Genomic DNA, 23,306 nt, shown 5'->3' with positions numbered 1-23,306 from the left:
ATTTCCAATTTAACACCAGGTTTTTTTTTTCATTTTCAATTATCTTTATATACAGAAGATTGATACAGTATATACTAAGTAAGGATTTCATCAGTTTGCACCCACAGAAACACAAAGTGTAAAAATATTGTTTCAGTACTAGTTATTTATTTATTTATTTATTTTTAAATTTTTTTGACAGGCAGAGTGGACAGGGAGAGACAGAGAGAAAGGTCTTCCTTTTGCCGTTGGTTCACCCTCCAATGGCCGCCACGGCTGGCGCTGCGACCTGCGCATCGCGCTGATCCGATGGCAGGAGCCAGGTGCTTCTCCTGGTCTCCCATGGGGTGCAGGGCCCAAGCACTTGGGCCATCCTCCACTGCACTCCCTGGCCACCCAGAGAGCTGGCCTGGAAGAGGGGCAACCGGGACAGGATCAGTGCCCCGACTGGGACTAGAACCCGGTGTGCCGGCGCCGCAAGGCAGAGGATTAGCCTAGTGAGCCGCGGCGCCAGCCTGTTTCAGTACTAGTTATAGCATTACTTCACATTGGACAACACATTAAGGACAGATCCCACATGAGACGTAAGTACACAGTAACTCCTGTTGTTGATTTAACAATTTGACACTCTTGTTTATGGCATCAGTAATCTCCCTAGGCTCTATTCATGAGTTGCCAAGGCTATGGAAGCCTTTAGGGTTCGCCGACTTCGATCTTATTCTGACAGGGTCATAGTCAAAGTGGAAGTTCTCTCCTCCCTTCAGAGAAAGGTACCTCCTTCTTTGATGGCCCCATTCTTTCCACTGGGATCTCACTCACAGAGATCTTTCATTTAGGTCTTCTTTTTTTTTTTCCATGGTATCTTGGCTTTCCATGCCTAAAATACTCTCATGGGCTCTTGAGCCAGATCCGAATGCCTTAAGGGCTGAGTCTGAGGCCAGAGTGCTGTTTAGGACATCTGCCATTCTATGAGTCTGCTATGTATCCCACTTCCCATGTTAGATCATTCTCTAACTTTTTTATTCTATCAGTTAGTATTAGCAGACATTAGTCTTGTTTATGTGGTCCCTTTGACTCTTAGACCTATCAGTGTGATCAATTGTGAACTGAAACTGATGACTTTGACTAGTGAGATGGCATTGGTACATGCCACCTTGATGGGATTGAATTAGAATCCCCTGGCACGTTTCTAACTCCACCATTTGGGGATCCAATTGAGCATGCCCCAAATTGTACATCTCCTCCCTCTCTCTTTCCCACTCTTATATTTAAAAGGGATCACTTTTCAATTAAAATTTAAACACCTAAGAATAATTGTGTGTTAATTACAGAGTTCAACCACTAGTACTAGAACAAAAAAAATACTAAAATGGATAAAGTATTACATTGTACATAAACAGTCAGACAAGAGCTGATCAAGTCACTGTTTTTCATAGTGCCCATTTCACTTCAACAGGTTTCCCCTTTGGTGCTAAGTTAGTTGTCGTTGATCAGGGAGAACATATGATATTTGTCTCTTTGGGACTGGCTTAATTCACTCAGCATGATGTTTTCTAGATTCCTCCATCTTGTTGAAAATGACCGGATTTCATTGTTTCTTACTGCTGTATAGTATTCTATAGAGTACATATCCCATAATTTCTTTATCCAGTCTACTGTTGATGGGCATTTGGGTTGATTCCAGGTCTTAGCTATTGTGAATTGAGCTGCAATAAACATTAATGTGCAGATGGCTTTTTTGTTTGCCAAATTAATTTCTTTTGGGTAAATTCCAAGGAGTGGGATGGCTGGGTTGCATGGTAGGGTTATATTCAGGTTTCTGAGGAATCTCCAGACTGACTTCCATAGTGGCTTAACCAGTTTGCATTCCCACCAACAGTGGGTTAGTGTCCCTTTTCCCCGCATCCTCTCCAGCATCTATTGTTGGTAGATTTCTGAATGTGAGCCATTTTAACCGGGGTGAGGTGAAACCTCATTGTGGTTTTGATTTGCATTTCCCTGATTGCTAGTGATCTTGAACATTTTTTCAGGTGTCTGTTGGCCATTTGGATTCGTTTTTGGAAAAATGTCTGTTTGTTTTGTTGTTGTGGAGTTTCTTGATTTCTTTGTAGATTCTGGTTATCAACCCTTTATCTGTTGCATAGTTTGCAAATAATTTTTTCCCATTCTGTCGGTTGCCTATTCACTTTCCTGACTATTTCTTTTGAAGTACAGAAACTTCTCAATTTGATGCAATCCAAATAGTTAATTTTGGCTTTGACTGCCTGTGCTTCTAGGGTATTTTCCAAGAAATCTTTGCCAGTACCTATATCTTGCAGGGTTTCTCCAATGCTCTCTAATAATTTGATGGTGTCGGGTCATATATTTAAGTCTTTAATCCATGTTGAGTGAATTTTTGTGTAAGGTGAAAGGTAGGGATCTTGCTTCATGATTCTGCACTTGGAAATCCAGTTTTCCCAGCATCATTTATTGAATAGACTGTCCTTACTCCAGGGATTGGTTTTGGATCCTTGATTAAATATGAGTTGACTGTAGATGTTTGGGTTGATTTCTGGTGTTTCTATTCTGTTCCATTGGTCTATCCATCTGTTTCTGTAGCAGTACCGTGCTGTTTTGATAACTACTGCCCTGTAGTATGTCCTGAAATCTGGTATTGTGATGCCTCCGGCTTTGTTTTTGTTGTACAAGATTGCTTTGGCTATTTGAGGTCTCCTGTGTCTCCATATGAATTTCAGCATCATTTTTTCCAGATCTGAGAAGAATGCCTTTGGTATCTTGATTGGTATTGCATTGAATATGTAAATTGCTTTTGGGAGAATGGACATTTTGATGATATTGATTCTCCCAATCCATGAGCATTGAAGATTTTTCCATTTTTTGGTATCCTCTTCTATTTCTTTCTTTAAGGTTTTGTAATTTTCATCGTAGAGATATTTAACGTCCTTGGTTAAGTTTATTCCAAGGTATTTGATTGTTTTTATAGCTATTGTGAATGGGATTGATCTTAGAAGTTCTTCTTCAGCGGTGGCTTTCCCTGGCACATTTCTAACTCTACCATTTGGGGCAAGTCAGCTTGAGCATGTCCCAAACTGTACATCTCCTCCCTCTCTTATTCGCACTCTTATATTTAACAAGATCACTTTTCAGTTAAATTTAAACACCTAAGAATAATTGTGTGCTAATTACAGAGTTCAACCAATAGTATTAAGTAGAATTAAAAAAAAATACTAGAAGGGATAAAGTATTAAGTTGTATGTCAACAGTCAGGACAAGGGCCGATCAAGTCACTCTTTCTCATAGTGTCCATTTCATTTCAACAGGTTTCCTTTTTGGTGTTCTATTTTCTTTAACATTCAAATTGGTGGTTCCCCTCTGCAATCCTTGCTGGCATCCTGAACTGTCTTCTTTTTCAACCTTGCTTGGTGTCCCCTTACTACGAGTGTACAGTGGCTATTAACACAATTGTTTGTAGTATTGTTCTTCCTTTTGAAACCCTGCACCAGGGGCTGGAAACAAAAGAATAAATCCATTGATTTTTCTGTTCTCCTGTTGCTGTTCATTGGTTGGGAGAAGGGAGCAATTATATAACCAGGTACACAAAGGACACCATGATTAATTCCATGTGTGAAGAATATTTAAGAAGTTATGGGCCAGTGCCTTGGCTCACTATGCTAATCCTCCACCTGCAGCGCCGGCACCCTGGGTTCTAATCCCGGTCGGGGCACCGGATTCTGTCCCGGTTGCTCCTCTTCCAGTCCAGCTCTCTCCCTGGCCCAGGAAAGCAGTGGAGGATGGTCCAGGTCCTTGGGCCCTGCACCCGCGTAGGAGACCATGAGGAGGCGCCTGGATCCTGGCTTCGGATTGGTGCAGCGCATCGGCCGTGGTGGCTATTTAGGGGGTGAACCAATGGAAGGAGGACCTTTCTCTCTGTCTCTCTCTCTCTCACTGTCTAACTCTGCCTGTCAAAAAAAAAAGTTATGGGATAGGTCTCACATAGTCAGGTGGGTAATAAAGAAAGTCTTTCCTAGAATGTCCAGAGTCTAATTTCATCATTCCATACATTTCCATAAATTTCTTGTTGCCATTTTATTTCTCATACACACATACACACACACATACACACACAATACATATATTTCTTTTTTATTTTACTTAAAATTTGCAACTAGATATACTGTGCATTTTAGAATTTTGATAAGCTCTGACAAAAGTATATACAATAATAAAGATAATTAAAAATGAATCTTAATGAAGAATGGGATGGGAGAGGGAGTAGGAGGTGGGACGGTAGTGGGGTAGGAGAGTGGGGATGGGGGAAAGAACCACTATAATCCAAAAGCTGTACCTATGAAATTTATATTTATTAAATAAAAGCTTTCTTTAAAAAGTACATACAATAATCAAGATAATGAATGTACTCATTGTTTCCAAAAAATTTCCTCTTGATTCAAAGTCCCTCTGCATTCTTATCCCAAGCCATTACTGATTTTCTTTCTGTCACTATACATTAATTTGCATTTTCTAGCATTCTATCAAGATGGAATCACACAGTAGAAACTCTTTTTGCAAGAGCTTCTTTCACATAATTATTCATCTATGCTGTTGTATTTGTCAAGAGTTCATTCCTTTTTACTCATGAGTAATATTTTATTGTTTGAATATAATACAATTAGATTATCCATATTTATGTTGATGGATTTTTATTCTAATTTTCACCTATTGCAAATAAAGCTTCTATGAATATTCATGTTTAAATTTTGGTATGGACAAACGATTTCATTCCTGTTGGGTAATACTTGAGAGTAGAACTGATTCTCTATCTCTCTCTTTTTTTTTTTAAGATTTATTTCTTATTTATTTGAAAAGGCAGAGTTACAGATAGAAAAGGAGAGACAGAGAGAGCTCTTCTATCTGCTGGTTCACTCCCCAGGTGGCTGCAAAGATCCAGGGCTGTGCCAGGCTGAAGCCAGGAGCCTTGAGATTCTTCCAGGTCTCCCATCTTTTGGACATCTTTTGCTGCTTTCCCAGGCTCATTAGCAGGGTGCTGGATTGGAAGTGGAGCAGTCAGGTCTTGAAAAAGTGCCCACATGGGATGCTAGTGTCACACACAGTGGCTTAATCTGCTACGCCACAGTGCCAGCCCTAAATAACTGATTCTTATGGGAGGTATATTTAAACTTTTAAAGAAACTGCCAGGCTTTTCCAAAGTAGTTGTGCTATTTTGTAATTCCTGCCATAACATGGACCATATTAAGTATTGCTGAGGATGGGAGGAAACTGAAACTGAGTTTTTAATTTTAGCCATTCAAATAGGTATGAAGTGGTATCTCATTGTGGTTTAGTGTGTCTTTCACTAATTGCTAAAGATGAACATATTTTCATGTGTTTATGTGCCATTCCATTATTTTCTGTGGTTAAGTGTTTGTTCAAATATTTTACTCATTTAAAAAATTGGGCTGATGGGCTGGTGTTGTGACACAGCGTGTTAAGCTACATCCCGTGAGTCAGAATCCCATATGGCCACTGATTTGAGTGGCAGCTGCTCCATTTCCATTTCAACTCCCTACTAATGAGCCTGGGAAAGAACAAGGTGGCCCTAGTATTTGGGTCCTGCACCAATGTGTGATAGACCCGATAGAGTACTAGGCTCCTGACTTCAGCCTTGGCCCAGCCCTGGCAGTTGCAGCCAACTGGGAAATGAGCCAGCAGCTGGAAGTTCTCTTTCTCTCTTACTCTGTAACTCTGCCTTTCAAATACATAAACAAATCTTTCAATAAAAAAGAAAAATTTAGGTTGTTTAACTATTGTTTTGAGAGTTGTTTGTATGCTGGACACTCTTACCTTATGAGACTTATACTTGATAATTGGCTAATATTTTCACCCATTATGAGGCTTGCTTTTTCCTTTCTTAAGCATTGTTTTTGAGAGTAGACCTTTACTGGGCCTGTGCTGTGGTGCAGTGGATTAATGCCCTGGACTGAAGCACCAGCATCCCATATGGATGCTGGTGGTTCGAGTCCTGGCTGCTCCACTTTGGATCCAGCTCTCTGCTATGGCCTGGGAAAGCAGTGGAAGATGGACCAAGTGCTTGGGCCCCTGCATCCATGTGGGAGATCTGGAAGAAGCTCCTGGCTCCTGGCTTTTGATCAGTGCAACTCTGGTTGTTGCAGCCAACTGGGGAGTGGACTATCGGATGGAAGAGCTCTTTCTCTCTCTCTCTGCCTCTCCTCTCTTGTGTAACTCTGACTTTCAAATAAATAAATAAATAAATCTTTTTTTTATTTAATGAATATAAATTTCCAAAGTACAGCTTATGTGTTACAATGGCTTCCCCCCTCCCATAACTTCCCTCCCACCCGCAACCCTCCCCTTTCCCGCTCCCTCTCCCCTTCCATTCACATCAAGATTCATTTTCAATTCTCTTTATATACAGAAGATCAGTTTAGTATATATTAGGTAAATATTTCAACAGTTTGCCCCATATAGCAACATAAAGTGAAAAAACTACCGTTGGAGTACTAGTTATAGCATTAAATAACAGTGTACAGCACATTAAAGACAGAGATCCTACATAATAGTTTTTTAAAATTAATTAATTTTCTATGCCATTTCCAATTTAACACCAGGTTGTTTTTTTTTCATTTCCAATTCTCTTTATATACAGTAGATCGATTCAGTATATAATTAGTGAAGACCTCCTCAGTTTGTACCCACACAGAAACACAAAGTATAAAAATACTGTTTCAGTACTAGTTATAGCATCACTTCACATTAGACAACACATTAAGGACAGATCCCACATGGGGTGTAAGTACACAGTGACTCCTGTTGCTGACTTAACAATTTGACACTCCTGTTCATGGCGTCAGTAAACTTTACCACAAAAACTGTTAGGAGAGACAAAGAGAGGCACTATTTAATGATTAAGGGATCCATTCAACAGGAAGATATAACAATTATCAATGTATATGCACCTAATTACAGGGCACCAGCTTATTTAAAAGACTTGTTAAGGGACTTAAAGGGAGACTTAGACACCAATACAATAATACTGGAGGACTTCAATACTCCACTCTCAGAGATTGACAGATCAACAGGACAGAAGATCAACAAGGAGACAGTAGATTTAAATGACACTATAGCCCAAATGGATCTAACAGATATCTACAGAACATTTCATCCTACATCTAAAGACTTTACATTCTTCTCAGCAGTACATGGAACCTTCTCTAGGATTGACCACATACTAAGCCATAAAGCAAGTCTCAGCAAATTCAAAAGAATTAGAATCATACCATGCAGCTTCTCAGATCACAAAGGAATGAAATTGGAAATTAGCAACTCAGGAATCCCTAGAGCACGTGCAAACACATGGAGATTGAACAACATGCTCCTGAATGAACAATGGGTCATAGAAGAAATTAAAAGAGAAATCAAAAATTTTCTGGAAGTAAATGAGGATAACAGCACAACATACCAAAACCTATGGGATACAACAAAAGCAGTGTTAAGAGGAAAGTTTATATCAATAGGTGCCTACATCAAGAAATTGGAAAGGCACCAAATAGATGAGCTTTCAAATCATCTCAAGGATCTAGAAAATCTGCAGCAAACCAAACCCAAACCCAGTAGGAGAAGAGAAATAATTAAAATCAAAGAAGAAATCAACAGGATTGAATCCAAATAAATCTTTTTTTTAAAAGCAAGAGTAGACCTTTTAATTTTGATGAAGTCCAACTTATTTGTCTTTTGTTTATTTATTTTTAAAGGTTTATGTATATGAAAGGCAGAGTTACAGAGAGAGAGAGAAAGAGAGAGAGTGACCTTCCATCCACTGATTCACTCCCCAAATGGCCACAATGGCCTGAACTGCCCCAAATCGAAGCCAGGATCCAGGAGCCTCCTCCAGGTCTTCCATGCGGGTTCAGGGGCCCAAAGACTTGGACCATCCTCCACCGCTCTCCCAGGCCACAGCCGAGACCTGGATGGGAAGTGGAGCAGCTGGTCTTAAACCGGTACTCATATGGGATGCCAGGCTTTCAGGCCACGGAGTTAACCTGCTGCACCACAGTGCCAGCCCAAACTCAACAATTTGAACAGAGCCTTTCTTAGGGTTCTGGCTTCTCTATTCCAGTCCTAGCTCTCTGCACATGAGGCATGAGACTATAACTTTTGAGTAAACAAAGACATGTGGTCCTAGGAGACCACAAAGAGACAAGGGGCTTTGTTCGGCTGAAAATACAGAGAAGGTGAGGCTAGGCCTTCCCCAAGTCACATACTTAACAAGCATTTCCACAGAACACAGTAAAAATAGATTTTTAATTATTGTAAAAACAAACAAATGTTTACTGTAAAAATTCAAAGCATTCAGAAAGACAGGGAGAAAACTGTGACTGTGTATTCAATCCTCCAGCTGCCTGTAGGATAACTAACAGTCTCTAGGGCATCCATTCTTTTTTTTTTTTTTTTTAACTTTTATTTAATGAACATAAATTTCCAAAGTACAGCTTATGGGTTACAATGGCTTCCCCCCTCCCATAACTTCTCTCCCACCCGCAACCCTCCCCTTTCCCGCTCCCTCTCCCCTTCCATTCACATCAAGATTCATTTTCAATTCTCTATATACAGAAGATCAGTTTAGTACATATTAGGTAAAGATTTCAACAGTTTGCCCATATAGCAACATAAAGTGAAAAAACTACCATTGGAGTACTAATTATAGCATTAAATAACAATGTACAGCACATTAAAGACAGAGATCCTACATCATAGTTTTTTAAAAAAAATTAATTAATTTTCTATGCCACTTCCAATTTAACACCAGGTTGTTTTTTTTTTTCATTTCCAATTCTCTTTATATACAGTAGATCGATTCAGTATATAATTAGTGAAGACCTCCTCAGTTTGTACCCACACAGAAACACAAAGTATAAAAATACTGTTTCAGTACTAGTTATAGCATCACTTCACATTAGACAACACGTTAAGGACAGATCCCACATGGGGTGTAAGTACACAGTGACTCCTGTTGCTGACTTAACAATTTGACACTCCTGTTCATGGCGTCAGTAATCTCCCTAGGCTCTAGTCATGAGCTGCCATGGCTATGGAAGCCTTTAGAGTTCGCTGACTTTGATCTTATTCCGATAGGGTCATAGTCAAAGTGGAAGTTCTCTCCTCCCTTCGGAGAAAGGTACCTCCTTCTTTGAAGGGCATCCATTCTTATGAGCTTCTTCTCACATAAGCAAGGATACTCACACATTCACACTCAGATTTTCACATTCAGATACCCATGTGCTGGTTCTTAAGTGGCCCGAGCCTCAGTTCCCAGGTTGGGTAGGTGGGGAAGACAGCATGGCCAAACTCACAGGATGCCTGCGAAGCTCAAGTGTGATGTGCACTTTGATGAAATCATTCTGCAAATTGTCAAGCGTGAAATAGGTCAAAGGAATAGTTGTCTCCTTCTCCACCCCCCAAACAGGGAATGGTTAGAATTGGGAAGCCAACAAAGTCATCTTGCATACAGACTGCTTATATTTAGGCTGAGGAGGATGAGAAAGGGTTGTTCAGGGACAGGGTGGCCCTTTTGTGATCAGATCATCGCCAGCCAGTATAGGTGTTTCCAGGCCCATCAAGCATGCCACAATACACATCCTTTTTTTGTTTTATTTGACAGGTAGAGTTATAGACAGTGAGAGAGAGAGAGAGAGAGAGAGAGAGAGAGAGAGACAGACAGAGAGAAAGGTCTTCCTTCCATTGGTTCACTCCCCAGATGGCCGCCACGGCCAGTGCTGCGCCAATCCGAAGCCAGGAGCCAGGTGCTTCTTCCTGGTCTCCCATGTGGGTGCAGGAGCCCAAACACCTGGGCCATCCTCCACTGCCCTTTCGGGCCACAGCAGAGAGCTGGACTGGAAGAGGAGCAACCGGGACTAGAACCTGGCACCCACATGGGATGCTGGTGCCGCAGGCAGAGAATTAACCAAGTGAGACATGGCACTGGCCCCAAAAACACATCCTTTATGTAGTAAAGGGAATTTCTGTCAGCAGAGAAGGCTGAGGAGTTCCTGCTGTCACTGGGCACTGAGATTCAGGGTCTTGTCCTGTTGGAGAGGAAAGGAGAGAGGTGGTACCAACTCTCTCTACCAATGCTAGTACCTGCTAGGGAAGGACAGAGGGAGGGAGCAAAGAGCTGAGGCCATGGCTGGAGACAGGAAAGCCCCACCACCTCACCCCTGTCTTTGATTCTAAAGTATCTCAGCCATACTTGGGAGCACTGCGACTTCTCCCCAACCCACCCATGCCAGTCACCTGGGGTTTGCACATAAGACTTCTTATTCCAGGCTGCAGGAGAAACAAAAACCACAAAAAGAGATTGTATGAGTGTGGGCAGAGGTGGTAGAAGGGAGTTGAGGTAGCCCCAGGTCCTCAGCTTTGCTCTCCTCCTCCCCTTCCAGGTGCTTTACAAGGTCAGGCCTGGTGGCTTTCTTGTGATTGTGGGATTCACAGGGTTTTGGCTAAGGGCTTTTCCGTAGGTGGGGCAGGGGGCCAATCCTCAGCAGTAACTATACCCCCCAGGTGGGAACATTTCTGGCTAAGGTTTGGAGCAGAAAATTCCTCCCTACTGGGTTAGACCAGACAGGAGGGCCTCCCACCCTTCGTTTCTTCCCCACCTACCTTGAAGGCACCTCTTGGACCATATTACAACTACAGCTACCAGCATGATGGTGATCAAGACTGTGGAGATAACCATGGCAATGAGCCCACTATTCGAAGGTGATTCTAAAGAAAGCAAAGAAAAGGGGGCATCCCTCAGGCCATGGGGCCATGTCCAGGTGCCCTTGAACCTCTCCCGTCCCTCTTTGCCTTCTCCCAGCAAACCCAGCTCCTTACCCCAGGCCACAGTGAGTGTATGGTTCAGCCCAGGATGCCACACATGGCAGCTGTACCAAGCCTCTTTCCCAGCCGGCACCTGAACAGCCACCCATGTCTGGTAGGTGCCATCTCCACTGGGGCGGGTCTCCACATGCTCAGTCTCCAATATCAGCTCCTCCCCATCCAGCCACCAGTTCAATGAGATGTCCTGTGGGTAGAATCCCAGGGCCCAGCACCTCAGTGTGGCTCCATCCTGGGTCATGTGCTTTGTTATGTGCACCATGGGAGGCTCTACAGAGACAGAAGGAGGAAGACAAGTGGGCATCCTCTCTGTATCCAGCCCTACTCTTTGCCCCAGTGCCTTACCCCATTGCCTCTGCCATCATCCTGGGCTGGAGGACAGTGAGGACATGAGGACAGGGATTCTCTACAGTGTAGGCATGGATGAACCATTGCCGGTCATACCAAAGGGGCACTGTCCTGAGAAATCCATAGGGTTTATGTGACTTCCTATCCCTGACCTCAAGGGAGTGTTCTATAGTTCTCACAGAAACACTATTTTTTCCCCCATACTTCATATAGCCGTCCTGTGACTTCCTGAACACAGCAGATGGTCTCTAATAACTGGTTGCTTTAAGTGAAGGCAAGAATGTTGATATTTAGCATTACATGGGTTATGAGTGTGGCTTGCATCAGGCAGCCTGAATGTGAAGCTCTCATTGGCCCTTTATAGCCATATAGTTTTAAAGAGGCCCTATAATCCATCTGTCTCTCAAAGCTTAATGGGGATTAATCATTCCCTCCTCTCAAGGTTGTTCTGAGGATTCAATGAGCTATTCCAGGTAAAGGGCACAGAATGACACCAGTGCTGAGTGAGAACTCAACATTCACACAATACGGTGCTCAAGAGTGCTGGTGTTGATTGCTGTTCCTGTTACATGATGAGGACACTGAAACACGGAAAGGGCAAGTAATTTGTATAAGGTCATACAGCAGGCATATCCTGAGCTGAGATCTGGATCTGAAGGGTCAGGCTCAAGTACCTGAGCTCTGAACACTGGGTTGTGCTCTTAAAGTCGTATCATTTCCTTATATCATCTGTCCCATCTAGCCCACCCCTCAATCAAAAGACAATCAAGAGTGCTTTGATCTATCCTGGCCCCCATTCTCTTTGACCACTGCAATCCTAAAAGCTTCCACTTTCAGCACCCTTGAATACTCATCTCTCTTTCTGTGCATCCCTGATCTTGTATCTCCAGTCCTACTGCTCAGGGTTGGGAGAAGTTCAGGATGCATCCGGAGTCTAGGGAACATGTTTAGAGTAAGGGGTGTGTGAAGGGCTTCAGCTTCCCTGGCAGCCTGGAGTGGTCTGAGAACTGGCCTGGGGTCTATTTCTCAAGGGATGAAACCACAGGACAATAAATTCCAATGGGCTTCATGAACAATTGAGTTTAACCCATTTGCTGTATATATATTAAAGAAATAAGGCTGAGGATCTGGAGGTTCGTTATCAAGACTACTCTGTGGGGCAAGTGAGATTCCAGAACTACTTCCTCCACCTTACCTGGTACAGTGGCCTGAAGTGTGTGCCTTCTCTGTTCAGCTCTACATGAGGAAGCTGTTGGCTAACTGGCCAAATTTCTGGGCTGCAGTTGGTTCATCTGAGAGGATACAGCCTAACCTCCTCTCTTGTAGGCTTCTCTGCCAAGGGGCATGGCTCTCATGATGAGGGCATAGAGATCACTCTGCATTGCTTCTAACTGGGCCTTACCTTTCCTGGTGAGGCTCTGGCTTCCCAGCTCCAGGTACCTGTGCAGGGAGGTGAGACAGAGGCCTTCTAGGTAGGCTTTGTCGTATTCAGCATAGCAATGCTCTGTCTCCCACCAGCGCTTTGTCCTCACGGCCACTGGCTCAGCTGATACCCAGCTCAGTGTCTCCATATCCAACGACAGGTGGTCCTGCCCATCGAAGCCAAACTGCCAGAAGCTAGTGGAGCTGCCATCCTCCTGGACTTCACAGCCAAACATGCGTTGAGCAGTGTGTGTGCCTGTACATGTGGGCAAGGAGGCCTTGGTAATCATCCTTGAGAGCTGAGAGAGGTCACCACCCACAGGGGCCTCCTAAGGCAGGGGGAGGTATGTGACAGGGCATCAGCATTTAAAAACATGGTCCCCAAGTAATTCTCATGAGCAGCCAAGCCTGAGAAACTTGCTGGACCCCTATGCTCCTCTGTTTCTTCATGGAAGAAAAACACCCATGTTCATGATTATGACACATCATTATTTTGTAAGCCACAAAGAAGGAGAAAACTAAGTTATCTATTGGGCTCAGGTATCCTGAACGGTAACACTGAAACATAGCCCAATTTCAGAGATTTCAATGTGAAATCTGTTAAGTCTAGTAATGTGTGTGTGTGTGTGTGTACAACAGCTGGGGCTGGGCCAAGCGGAAGCCAGGAGCCAGGTGTCTCTTCCAGGTCTTTCAAGTGGATACAGGGGTCCAAGCACTTGGGCCACCCTCTGCTGCTTTCCCAGGTACATTAGCAGGGAGCTGGATCCACGAGTAGAGCAGCCAGGACTAGAATAGGTGCCCATATTTGATGCTAGTGTCACAGAAAGCAGCTTTACCTGCTATGCCACAATGCCAGCTCTGAGCCTGGTAATATTTATCTTGGGAACCCTGGGCTGGGTTCAGACACACCTCCTGAAGCACAGCCCTTCCCAGTCCTCATCTCTCCTTCTGAGACCTCTTGGGACCTGTGGATTTTAGTTTTTTCATTTTGGTATGTTGGCACAGAGCAAGAGGAAAGGCTCACACTTGGAACGTGCTCCATGTGGTGCTCATTGAATATTAAAGTGAAAGCAATGCCCTGTCTCTTCTCCCTGACATTGGTAAGAGCAGGAATTCTTTCTTTCCCGCCTTGAGCTATCTGACTATTTCATCCAGTCTCCTCTGGTATTTGAGGGACTGGGGGTGAGAATGATTTGAAGTAAATAGGGAAGGTGATGAGTGAGGCAGGTAAAGGCCTCCCCTGGTCTGGGGAGGTCTGGAACTCTGGGTGGCCAAGGGGGAGGCATCATGGATCCCTAGCTCCTGCAGACATTTGTGATGCTTGTCAGAGGGTGTTCACTGGAACTAAAACCTATTTTGAAGGCCACTGCAGCTCTACTTAGCTTTGAATTAAGGAGTGTGCCTGCAGAGCAGTCTGTTTCCTGGCAAATGGGCATAACAGATGGAGTCAGAGGAGGTCAGCATGCAGATAAGGTAGAGACGAGGAAGGGAGCCCACTGCACATACCACTGCTCTGGTTGTGGTAGCCCATCACTGTCCACATCTCCACCTGCTGTACTTTCTCCCATGCCTTCTGTTTCTGGGTCTCTGTCTCCCAGTACTGGGTGTCCACAGGTGCCATCCATGTGGCCTGAGGCTCAGCCCTGCCCGTACGACTGTCATATCGGATGAAGGGCTGGTCATCCACATAACCCACAGCCAAAAACTCAGGGAGGCTCGGGCCTGGCTCTGACAGAGCCAGGTAGTGATAGCGGAGAGAATGTGTCCCTGTGGAAACATGAAAATGATCTTAAGTGTCTATGCACTGCCAGCACCTGTGCAGGGGTGGGTGTGAGTTGGTGGGTGGAAACCTTCCCAGAGAGTATTTACTATTAGCAATATCAAGAACTGGGATTTCAACAAAATGAAAAGGTTGGTTGTGGGGTGGTGCAAAGGGCTTGATCGAAGGGCACATAGGGAGTTAGTACTTAATGGGTGTGGAGTTTCAGTTTGGGAAGAGGGAAACACTCTGGAAATAGTAGTGGTGATGGTTGCACAGCAATGTCAGTGAACTTAACATCACATAATTACACACTTAAAAATAGTTAAATGGTAAATTTTATGGTATGTCTATTTTACCACAATGAAAAAAGGACATGGCATTCAAATAGCTAAAATAATCATTCTGACATTGATACTAAAGTTCAAGCACTAAGGCTCTTGGATGTTACTCCTAGAAAGTTTCCTAGCCCCACACTCAGGGCTACTAACCCTCATCTCTTAGAAGTGTGTTTCTGGTTTCTCATCTCACAATGAAAAAAGAATGTTATTCTTAAAAAAGATGGTTGTTCGGAATCTTAATTTATATGAAACTATGTATTCCCCAGAGACTGCGGTAAAGATCAATCATCATTCTTAGCTTGGGCCACAGCTAGCCAGCTTGAGGTATCTTGATTTCTGTTCCCCACTCCCTTCTTCTCCCAGATAACAATGCTAGTCATTCACTTTTTCTTTAAGTACAAATGTACTTCAAGGTTGTTCTATATTTTGCTTCCTAACTTTCCAACTCATCTGTTCAAAAGTGCCAGAGATGAAATCTATTTAGCAGTCAGTCTCAACTCAAGCTATTAAAACAAGCATTAGTACCGGCCCCCAGTCCAATTCCTTCTAACAGGCAGGTATTATTGTTGTTTTGGGTCTATGATAGGTGGGGATCCTCTACTTTGGAGAAGCAAAATTACCTGCCACACTCACACAGTTGTGTAGTCAGAGTGCAACAGGACTTGACTATATAGCCATACTTTAATGAACACACTCAGTTGAAACTGTAAGACATGAACAGCTCACCTCCTTATAGCATCTCCCCTACCTCTACATATCACCCCAACCCCCTCTAACTGAGGGCAATTAATTAATTGCTTCACAATTCTGAGTCCATTCAATGAGATAAGGCACAATAAGAGCAAATATAGGAGGAAGGGCTCCTATATGTGAGCTATATATGTGAGCTATCTACCCTTTCCTATTCTGAAGCAGAGGATGGGTATAGGGGGGTGGAACCAGAGAAAGGGAAGTTATCAGAGGGAGGAGCCAGTCCTCTGGAGGCCAGATCTAGCCTGATGGCAACTGCAGGAAGCTCTGGCCTCTGTGTCTCCCACTACAAGATAATCTAAGAGATTCTAACTACTGCACATCCTCCTGCAGGTTGGAGGCCACTGAGCACTACCATCCCGCCTATTTTTCAGTGGATAAGCAGGGCTTACCTCCAGGCCATGGCTTGTTTTCTAACTTTAGGCTGGCCAGTTCTGCCATCACCACCTTTGCTAAGGAAGCTGGGCCATCGGCCACCACGGGGAGACCCCAGGGACTCTCTGCAAGGGGAGAAACAGAGAATGGTATTATGAATCTCAGTATAAAAATATCCCATGCATTTTATTGAATGCTTGGAGAGATGATAGGAAATGAAACTTACTGGCATGATCAACAGGAAGAAGGATGTGGGGGCCCTACTGCAAGTGTAACTGGAAACTTGGCCCTGCTTGTAGGTGTAAAAACAACATGCCTGCAATCGAGGCCTCTGTGCCAGGCATCATTCCTGCACTCAATAAGTATGGAAGTCCCCATGACCCATATTGGATTCATTCCAAGATCCCCTAGTGAGTGCCTCAAACCATAGATAGTACTGTTCCTTAAAGGAGTAGATACTGTGATTTTTTTCCCTCTACACACATAATCATAACAAAGCTTAATTTATAGGGTCCAGTGCTGTTGCGTAGCTGGTTAAAGTCTGGACCTGCAGCACTGGCATTGCATATGGGTGCCAATTCAAGTTCCAGCTCCACTTTTGATCCAGCTCCCTGCTAATGCTCCTGGGAAAGTAGTGGAGGATGGAATTGGACCGGGGGCCGGTACTGTGGCACAGCAGGTTAATGCCTTGGCCTGAAGTGCTGGCATCCCATATGGACGCTGGTCCGAGACCCAGCTGCTCCACTTCTGATCCAGCTCTCTGCTATGGCCTGGGAAAGCATTAGAAGATGGCCCAAGTTCTTGGACCCCTGCATCCACCTGGGAGACCCAGAAGAAGCTCCTGGCTCCTGGCTTTGGATCAGCGCAGCTCAGGCCATTGTGGCCAAGTCCTTGGGCCCCTGCACCCACATGGGAGACCTGGAAGAAGCTCCTGACTCTGGCTTCTGACAGGTGCAATTCTGGCCATTGTGGACTTCTGGGGAGTGAACCAGTGGATGGAAGACCTGTCTCTACCTCTTTCTGTAATTCTTTCAAATAAATTTAAAAAAAATTAAAAAAAATCTTGATTTATAAATGAGGCAAGTAAGAGATTAACAATACTTAATAATAAAATAGAATAATTATAATATACTCATGCTGCAACAGTCTGATAACCCAAACATGTACTAAAGGGACTAATGGTTGGGAGGCAAATACATATGAATACACCAGGAAGTAGAAGATTACATCTCAGACAGAATGGAGTGGGATGTTGTGAGATTTCACCACACCACTCAGAATAGCATGTAACTTAAAATTTATAGATTTTGGAGCTGGCACTGTGGAGTAGTGTGCTAAGCCTCCGCCTGTAGTGCTGGCATCCCATATGGGCCCTGGTTCGTGTTCTGGTTGCTCCTTTTCCAATCCAACTCTCTACTTATTGCCTGGGAAAGCAATAAAAGATGGTCTAAGTGTTTGGGCTCCTACATCCCCATGGGAGACCAGGAAGAAGCTTCTGGCTCCTGGGTTTGGATTGGCTCAGCTCCAGCCATTGTAGTCATTTGGGGAGTGAACCAGCAGATATAAGACCTCTCTCTCTGTCTCTCCTCTCTGTCTATAACTCTACCTCTCAAATAGGTAAATAAATCTTTAAAAAATTATGGATTCTTTTATCTTCCAGATTTTCATTTAGTATTTTTGGATCCGAGTTGACAGTGAGTAACTGAAATCGCATAAAATGAAGCTGCAGAAAGAAGGGGCACTATATTGATTCACTGCAATTCTGTGAGGTAGCCCTGAGCATTCCTACTTACAACAAGGGGAGCCAAGGCTGACCTGCTTGGCTATACTCATCTCTGCCTGAGATTCCCCACCTGGCTGCTTCCAGAATGACCTGGAAGCCCTGAGAACCTACCATTGACATGAATTGAATTGGTCTGGGTGTATCCTGTACACTTGCAGGCACTGATGGTTTCAGGTGACCCACTTGTACTGCCTTGGAGTTCTAAGCAGAACACTTATAACTTGGTGGTGTGCTGTGAATTCCTATACTTGAAGTAACACTCATCTGGTAACCATCTGTTGAGTACTTATTATAAGCCAGGCACTCAGCTAAATGGGGGTCTGTGTGGGGACACATTATGAACTGAGACAGACATGGTCTCTAGGCAGTTGTGGCCTGGCAGGGACAAGGGATAATTAAGCAAGTCTAATAAGGACAGCAGGGCTGACAAGTGCCAAAGTGCAGGTAATATCAGATGCTGTGTCAGTGTGTTAGAAGGTCTTAGAAGAGGAAACTTAGCTGAAACTTCACTAGCTGTGAGTTACCAGGTAGTGGGGTGGGAGAGGAGGGAAGAATGTTCAACGCTTGTGAGTCCATGAATCAACTGCATCAGCATCACCTAGGAATTTGGTAGAAATGCAAATTTTCAGGGGGCAGGTATTGCGCAGTTAAGATACTACTTGGGATGCCTGCATCCCCCATCAGAATGCCTGGGTTTGAATCTTTATTTGCTCATGCTCTAGGAGGCAGCAAGTGACAGTAGTTGAGTCCCTGCTATCTATATTAAAGACTAGAATTGAGTTCTCAGAACTCAGCTTTGGCATGGACCAGCCATGGCTGTTGTGGGCATTTGGGGAGTGAGCCACTGCATGGTAGGTCCATCTCTTTCTCTTAACTTAATTAATTTATTTATGTAGCTATTTGAAAAGCAGGGAGAGAACGAGAGAGAGAGAGAGAGAGAGAGAGAGAGAGACAGTCAGCATTGGGCCAAGCTGAAGTCAGAAACTCCATTTTGGTCTCCCAAATGGATAACAGGGTCCCAAGTATTTGGTCATCTTCTGCTGCCTTCCCAGTGCATTAACACTGATGCTGGTTCAGAAGGGGAGCTGCAGCTTGAGCCAGCACCCATATGGAATGCTGACATTGTAGGTGGTGGCTTAATCTGCTGTGTCCTTTAGGCCAAGGACTAGTAGGTGGGAACTCCTGAAGTAAGAAAGAAAGTTGTGTGTACAGATTAGGGTAGAACAAAAGTGCAAAAGATGAGTCTGGGAGGAAAGGGCTAGGCCACATCACTATGTCTCAGTTCCCCCATCTGAATCGTGGAGGTAGTAGATCTGTTGGGAAGGTTAACTAAGTTAATACTGTAAATCTCCTAGAATAGCGCCTGGTGCAAGGTGAGTGATATTGTAAGCATTTGCATACATGAGAGGCCAAGTCGGTGAGGGCTGTAAAGGTTGGAGCTTGGGGTCAAGTTCTGAGCTACAGAAGTATGTGCCTATGGTCAGCATGGAGGGGACATCAAGTTTGTAGGCCAAGGGTAGGAAGAAGAACATAGAGCGAGAAGAGCACACTGAGATACCTGAAGGGGAGAAGAGGAAGGCAGAGGAGGACAGAAGATGTCTCAGGGTCAAGAGCCCTTAAAGCCCCATAGGGTCAATTCCCTCAGAATGTCCTATTCTGGGCTGTCTGCCAGTCTCAACACTAGTGGCACAGTCAGCCAGGCCCCAGCCAGATACTCATGAATCCCTCCCCACTTTTACCCCTGCTAGCCTCCATGTCCAGCTTTGTCAGAATCTGTTGTATAACAGTCCATCCTCTAATTATTTTGTCTTTAATCATCTTGATTCCAAAAACCAGTGATTGGTTCTGCCAGCTTGTAGGAATCCCTACTTTGGCTCTTTTCCCAGGAAGCATGGACTCCAGAGCCAGCCTGGTGAGTCTAAATCCTAACTGTTCATATGACTTGATGCAACCTGAGCCTCAGCATTCCTATTCATCCCTATCATGCAGATAATAATAGAATCCTCATCACACAATGCTGTGAGGCTGACGGTTCCCCTGACACAGCAGTCATAGTTCTGCTCTTGAAAGCCACCATCTTCTTGACAGGTCTGTCCATGTACCTTACTGTCCACTTCCTAAATGGAGGGAATGGACTTTCTGGCGTGGTATCTAGGGACCTAATGGAATCCCCTGGATCCTTCCCCCATCTCCAATTTACAACTTGGTACACCCTTGGCTTTATCTCTCTGCTACAATAAGGCTACAGTGTACACCCCAATGCTTATACATACCCTGCAGGGCTACTATCACCTGTGTATTCCTAGATCATGCCAGGGATGGGCTGTAAGCTCATGGATTCTTGGGGCTGTGAGAACCTAATAACTTAAGTTTTGGAGCCTCAATTTATATGGAAAAAAATCTCTTTATTTTCACTAACATTTAATTGGAACTTATGTTTTCCTCCCATGACAAATGAAGATGACAAAGCACAGCAGGTTTGGCAGGACCTGTGCTTTATCCATGAATAGAGCCCATATGACAGTTTCAGACACCTGAAAGTAGGTTTCACCCTCCTCACTGTTTCCAAATGGGGCTGCTACTAGCTTTGTTGCTATTTATTGCATTATTTAATATATTAACTTAGAAGCACATGTTGACATATCATACATTTTTTAAAAGATTTATTTATTTATTCTACAGACAGATTTAGAGAGAGAGAGAGAGAGAGATCTTTCATCCACTGGCTTACTGCCCAAATCGCTGCAATGGCTGGGACTGGGCCACTCCAAAGCCAGGAGGCAGGAGCTTCTTCAGTGTCTCCCATGTGGGTACAGGGGCCCAAGTTCTTGGGACATCTTCTGCTGCTTTCCCAGGCATATTAACAGGGAGCTGGATCGGAAATGAAGCAGCTGGGAATCAAACTAGAACACATATGGGATACTGGTGCTACAAGTGGAAGATTTACCTACTACACCACAGTGCTGGTCCCACAAATTATATCCTTTTAATTTAAAAAGTTTAACTTCAGGGACCAGCAGTGTAGTGTAGCAGGTCAAGCTGCTGCCTGGAGTACCAGCATGCCGTGCAGGCACCAGTTCTAGTTCCAGCTGTTCCATTTCTGATCCAGCTCTCTGCTATGGCTTGGGAAAGCAGTGGAAGATGGCCCAGGTTCTTGGGCCCCTGTACCCACATGGGAGTCCTGGAGGAATCTCCTGGCTCCTGGCTTTGGATTGGCCCAGTTCCAGCCATTGCTACCATTTGGGGAGTGAATCAGTGGATGGAAGACCTCTCTCTCTCTCTGCTTCTGCCTCTCTGTAATGCTGCCTTTCAAATACATAAATAAATCTTTAAAAAAAAGTTTAACTTCATAGATACACAATTGGGTTCCTTTGGACTTGTGCATATTTCAGTTTTATATTAAAAACATTCTGAGAGGGCGAGTATTGTGAAGCAGCAGGTTAAGCCGCCACTTGCATTCCATATTGGAGTGCCTTGGATACAGTTCCACTTCCTCTTCTGATCCAGTTTCCTGCTTATGGAGACCCTGGGAGGCAGCTATGATGAATCGGTACTTGGGCTCCTACCATGCACTAGGAGACCCTGATGGAGTTCCTAGTTCATGCCTCTGCCAGGCAGTAACAGACATTTAGGGAATGAACCAGTGAATGGAAGATCTCACTCACTCTCAATTTCTCCTTCTCAATTTCTGTTTCTCAATTCCTCCCCTCTCCATGTCATTCTGCCTTCCAAATAAATAAAACTAAAATAAATAAACTTAAAAAATTCTGAAAATTCCACCTCAAGTAAAACAGACAAAACTCCAACTGCAGTTTCAAGTGCTGCCACCTAGCACCCACTCCTAGCCGCAGTTTAATCATCTGTATAGGTACAGTCCGCGCTGCAGATCCCAAGTTCCACAACGGATTCAGCACATGGAAAATGTTTAGGGAAAAAAACCGCATCTGTACTTTGTTATTTCTACACAGACCAATATAACAGCTATTAACATGGTATTTACATTGTAGGAGGCGTTATAAAGAGCCTAGCGATGATTTAAAGTATATAGGAGGGCGTTTGTGCAGTATATGCCAATACAACCCAGTTTTGGATTAGTGATTCCAAAGTTGCCGAATTTTGGTATCCCAGGAGGATCGTGTAACCAAACCCCAAGCAAACCGAGACAGGAGTCTACGTTCTAAGTGCCAAAATGGCTTCTTGTATGCGAAGTAATTAGGGCAGACTGGCTTACGGAACATCAGCAGTTACTTTGATTTCAACACCTGACCCAGCATCTCTGCAGTGAGTAGGGTGTGCCTTGGTCTGTGGCGGGGAATTGGATATGGGCAGGCCAGCACCGCTGCGCAGAAAGACTCGGAAAGAATGGAAATTCCAGTCCTAGTAAGAGAATTTCCTCATTTTTCTCCCCGCCCTCTGCTCCCGCCAGAGAATGCAGAAATCTTCACTTCTGTGCTAACGGGAACTCCTGAAACGGGACCAGGAAGATCCCAGCCATGGGCGGGTGTATGGCAGAGCCAGGTGGACTTAACTCGCTGGTCACCCTTACTCCCGACCACTTCCGCCCCCCACCCCCAAGCTTCCCTAGAGCCTCCCTGGAAGCCGGGTTTCCCGGGCCAAAGCGCGAACTGCGTCCTCCGAGACCAGCCACTGGGTCCCCAGAAAGTTCTGGAGTCGGATGGGTCTCGGGCAGGGTCCTCGTCAGCTCCCATTGGCCCCCACCTGCAGAACTGCTTAGCCTTATCCAGAATCGGGAGTGGGGCCACCCGGATCTAGAGCTGACTGTCTCACCAGCACTCTGGATCCGGAAGGGCCCTGCCCTCAACTCTCAGCAGTTTTCTCCTTCGCCTCCCCCACCTCCACCCGCGCTCCTGTGGGGGAGGAGGATCATCTTCCCAACACTTCCCCATCCATCGCCACCCCACCCCTCACCTGCCGCGCCCTCCGGCACCAACCACAAGAACGGTAGCAACAGCAGCGTCGGCTGCGGGGTACACGGGCGCCAGGGGCGCCGCTGTCGCCGGGCCGCCAGCTTGGCGCTCTAGGCGGCGGTCTACGTTCAGGCGCAGTCCCTTCAGGTTCGTTCTCCGCCACAGTCGGGCGGCTGCACGGGGTCTCTTGCAAGGTGGGCCGCGCGCGTTCAGTCTGAGAAACTAGTTCACTTGGTCTCAGGCTGCTGGCGACCTCCCACTGTTTCGATTCTGGCTTTAGCTACCGCTCATACTCCGGCTCTTTAGCGCCCCTAGCGTCCCTCGTACTCTTGCAGTTTCCTGACCAACAGGGGAACTGGTGAGGGGTGGGTGTCAGGGAAGCAGGATGTGCTCCTATAGGTGCTCACTGCCTGCCCAGAACCGTCCTTCCTCTAGGCAATCCCCTCTGTTAGCCTTAGAAGAGGGAAACCAAGAAAACCATGAAAGCAGTAATGTAGCTAATTGTGAAATTCTATAGCTTACATGCTTATTCACTGCCTCCTAATGAGATCCGCAGTGGAGCCTAGGCTACTGCATTTGGTGAAGTCGTGAAGGAGGAAGGGTGTCTGCAGCCAGAGCCGTGTGACTCGAAAACATTTGTGGTTTCCACTGGAGATCTACTAATCCTACTGAGTTTAGTTAGATCCCTCCATTATGCGAAGAAAGACTAACTTTCAGCTAGAGTTTAG

General features: G+C 44.8%; 1 protein-coding gene across 6 annotated transcripts; it reads right to left on the bottom strand.

Moving 5' to 3' along the window:
* LOC133774513 (BOLA class I histocompatibility antigen, alpha chain BL3-7-like) lies at positions 1-22,865 on the bottom strand. 6 transcript variants are annotated; one of them, XM_062212258.1, is made up of 8 exons: positions 22,580-22,865; positions 15,885-15,992; positions 14,149-14,409; positions 12,623-12,898; positions 10,870-11,142; positions 10,654-10,758; positions 10,288-10,320; positions 8,557-10,079 (listed from the first exon to the last, which is right to left on the bottom strand). In XM_062212258.1, exons 2-8 carry the CDS (start codon positions 15,931-15,933, stop codon positions 9,997-9,999), a joined length of 1,080 nt encoding a protein of 359 aa, XP_062068242.1. In that variant the 5' UTR covers positions 15,934-15,992; positions 22,580-22,865; the 3' UTR covers positions 8,557-9,996. The 6 variants fall into 6 exon arrangements, with proteins under 6 accessions (XP_062068244.1, XP_062068242.1, XP_062068245.1 ...); XM_062212261.1 differs by having other exon boundaries at positions 8,557-9,395; XM_062212260.1 differs by lacking the exons at positions 8,557-10,079; positions 10,288-10,320 and adding an exon at positions 1-3,485.
* Between the last annotated feature and the right edge of the window lie 441 nt (positions 22,866-23,306).

This window comes from Lepus europaeus, chromosome 15 (assembly GCF_033115175.1).
Source record: "Lepus europaeus isolate LE1 chromosome 15, mLepTim1.pri, whole genome shotgun sequence".
NCBI classification, from domain to species: domain Eukaryota; kingdom Metazoa; phylum Chordata; class Mammalia; order Lagomorpha; family Leporidae; genus Lepus; species Lepus europaeus.
Note: the sequence above shows the minus strand (reverse complement) of the source record. Positions and strands in the feature narration are given on the sequence as shown.

Bases quoted from the DNA above. Each gene is read 5' to 3' on its own strand.
- LOC133774513 (XM_062212258.1), bottom strand. From the start codon at position 15,933: ATGGCAGAACTGGCCAGCCTAAAGTTAGAAAACAAGCCATGGCCTGGA. The intron at 12,899-14,148 runs GTATGTGCAGTG...CCACATGTACAG, and splicing joins CTACCACAACCAGAGCAGTG to GCACACACACTGCTCAACGC. The intron at 10,080-10,287 runs GTGACTGGCATG...CCTCTCCAACAG, and splicing joins GTCTTATGTGCAAACCCCAG to GACAAGACCCTGAATCTCAG.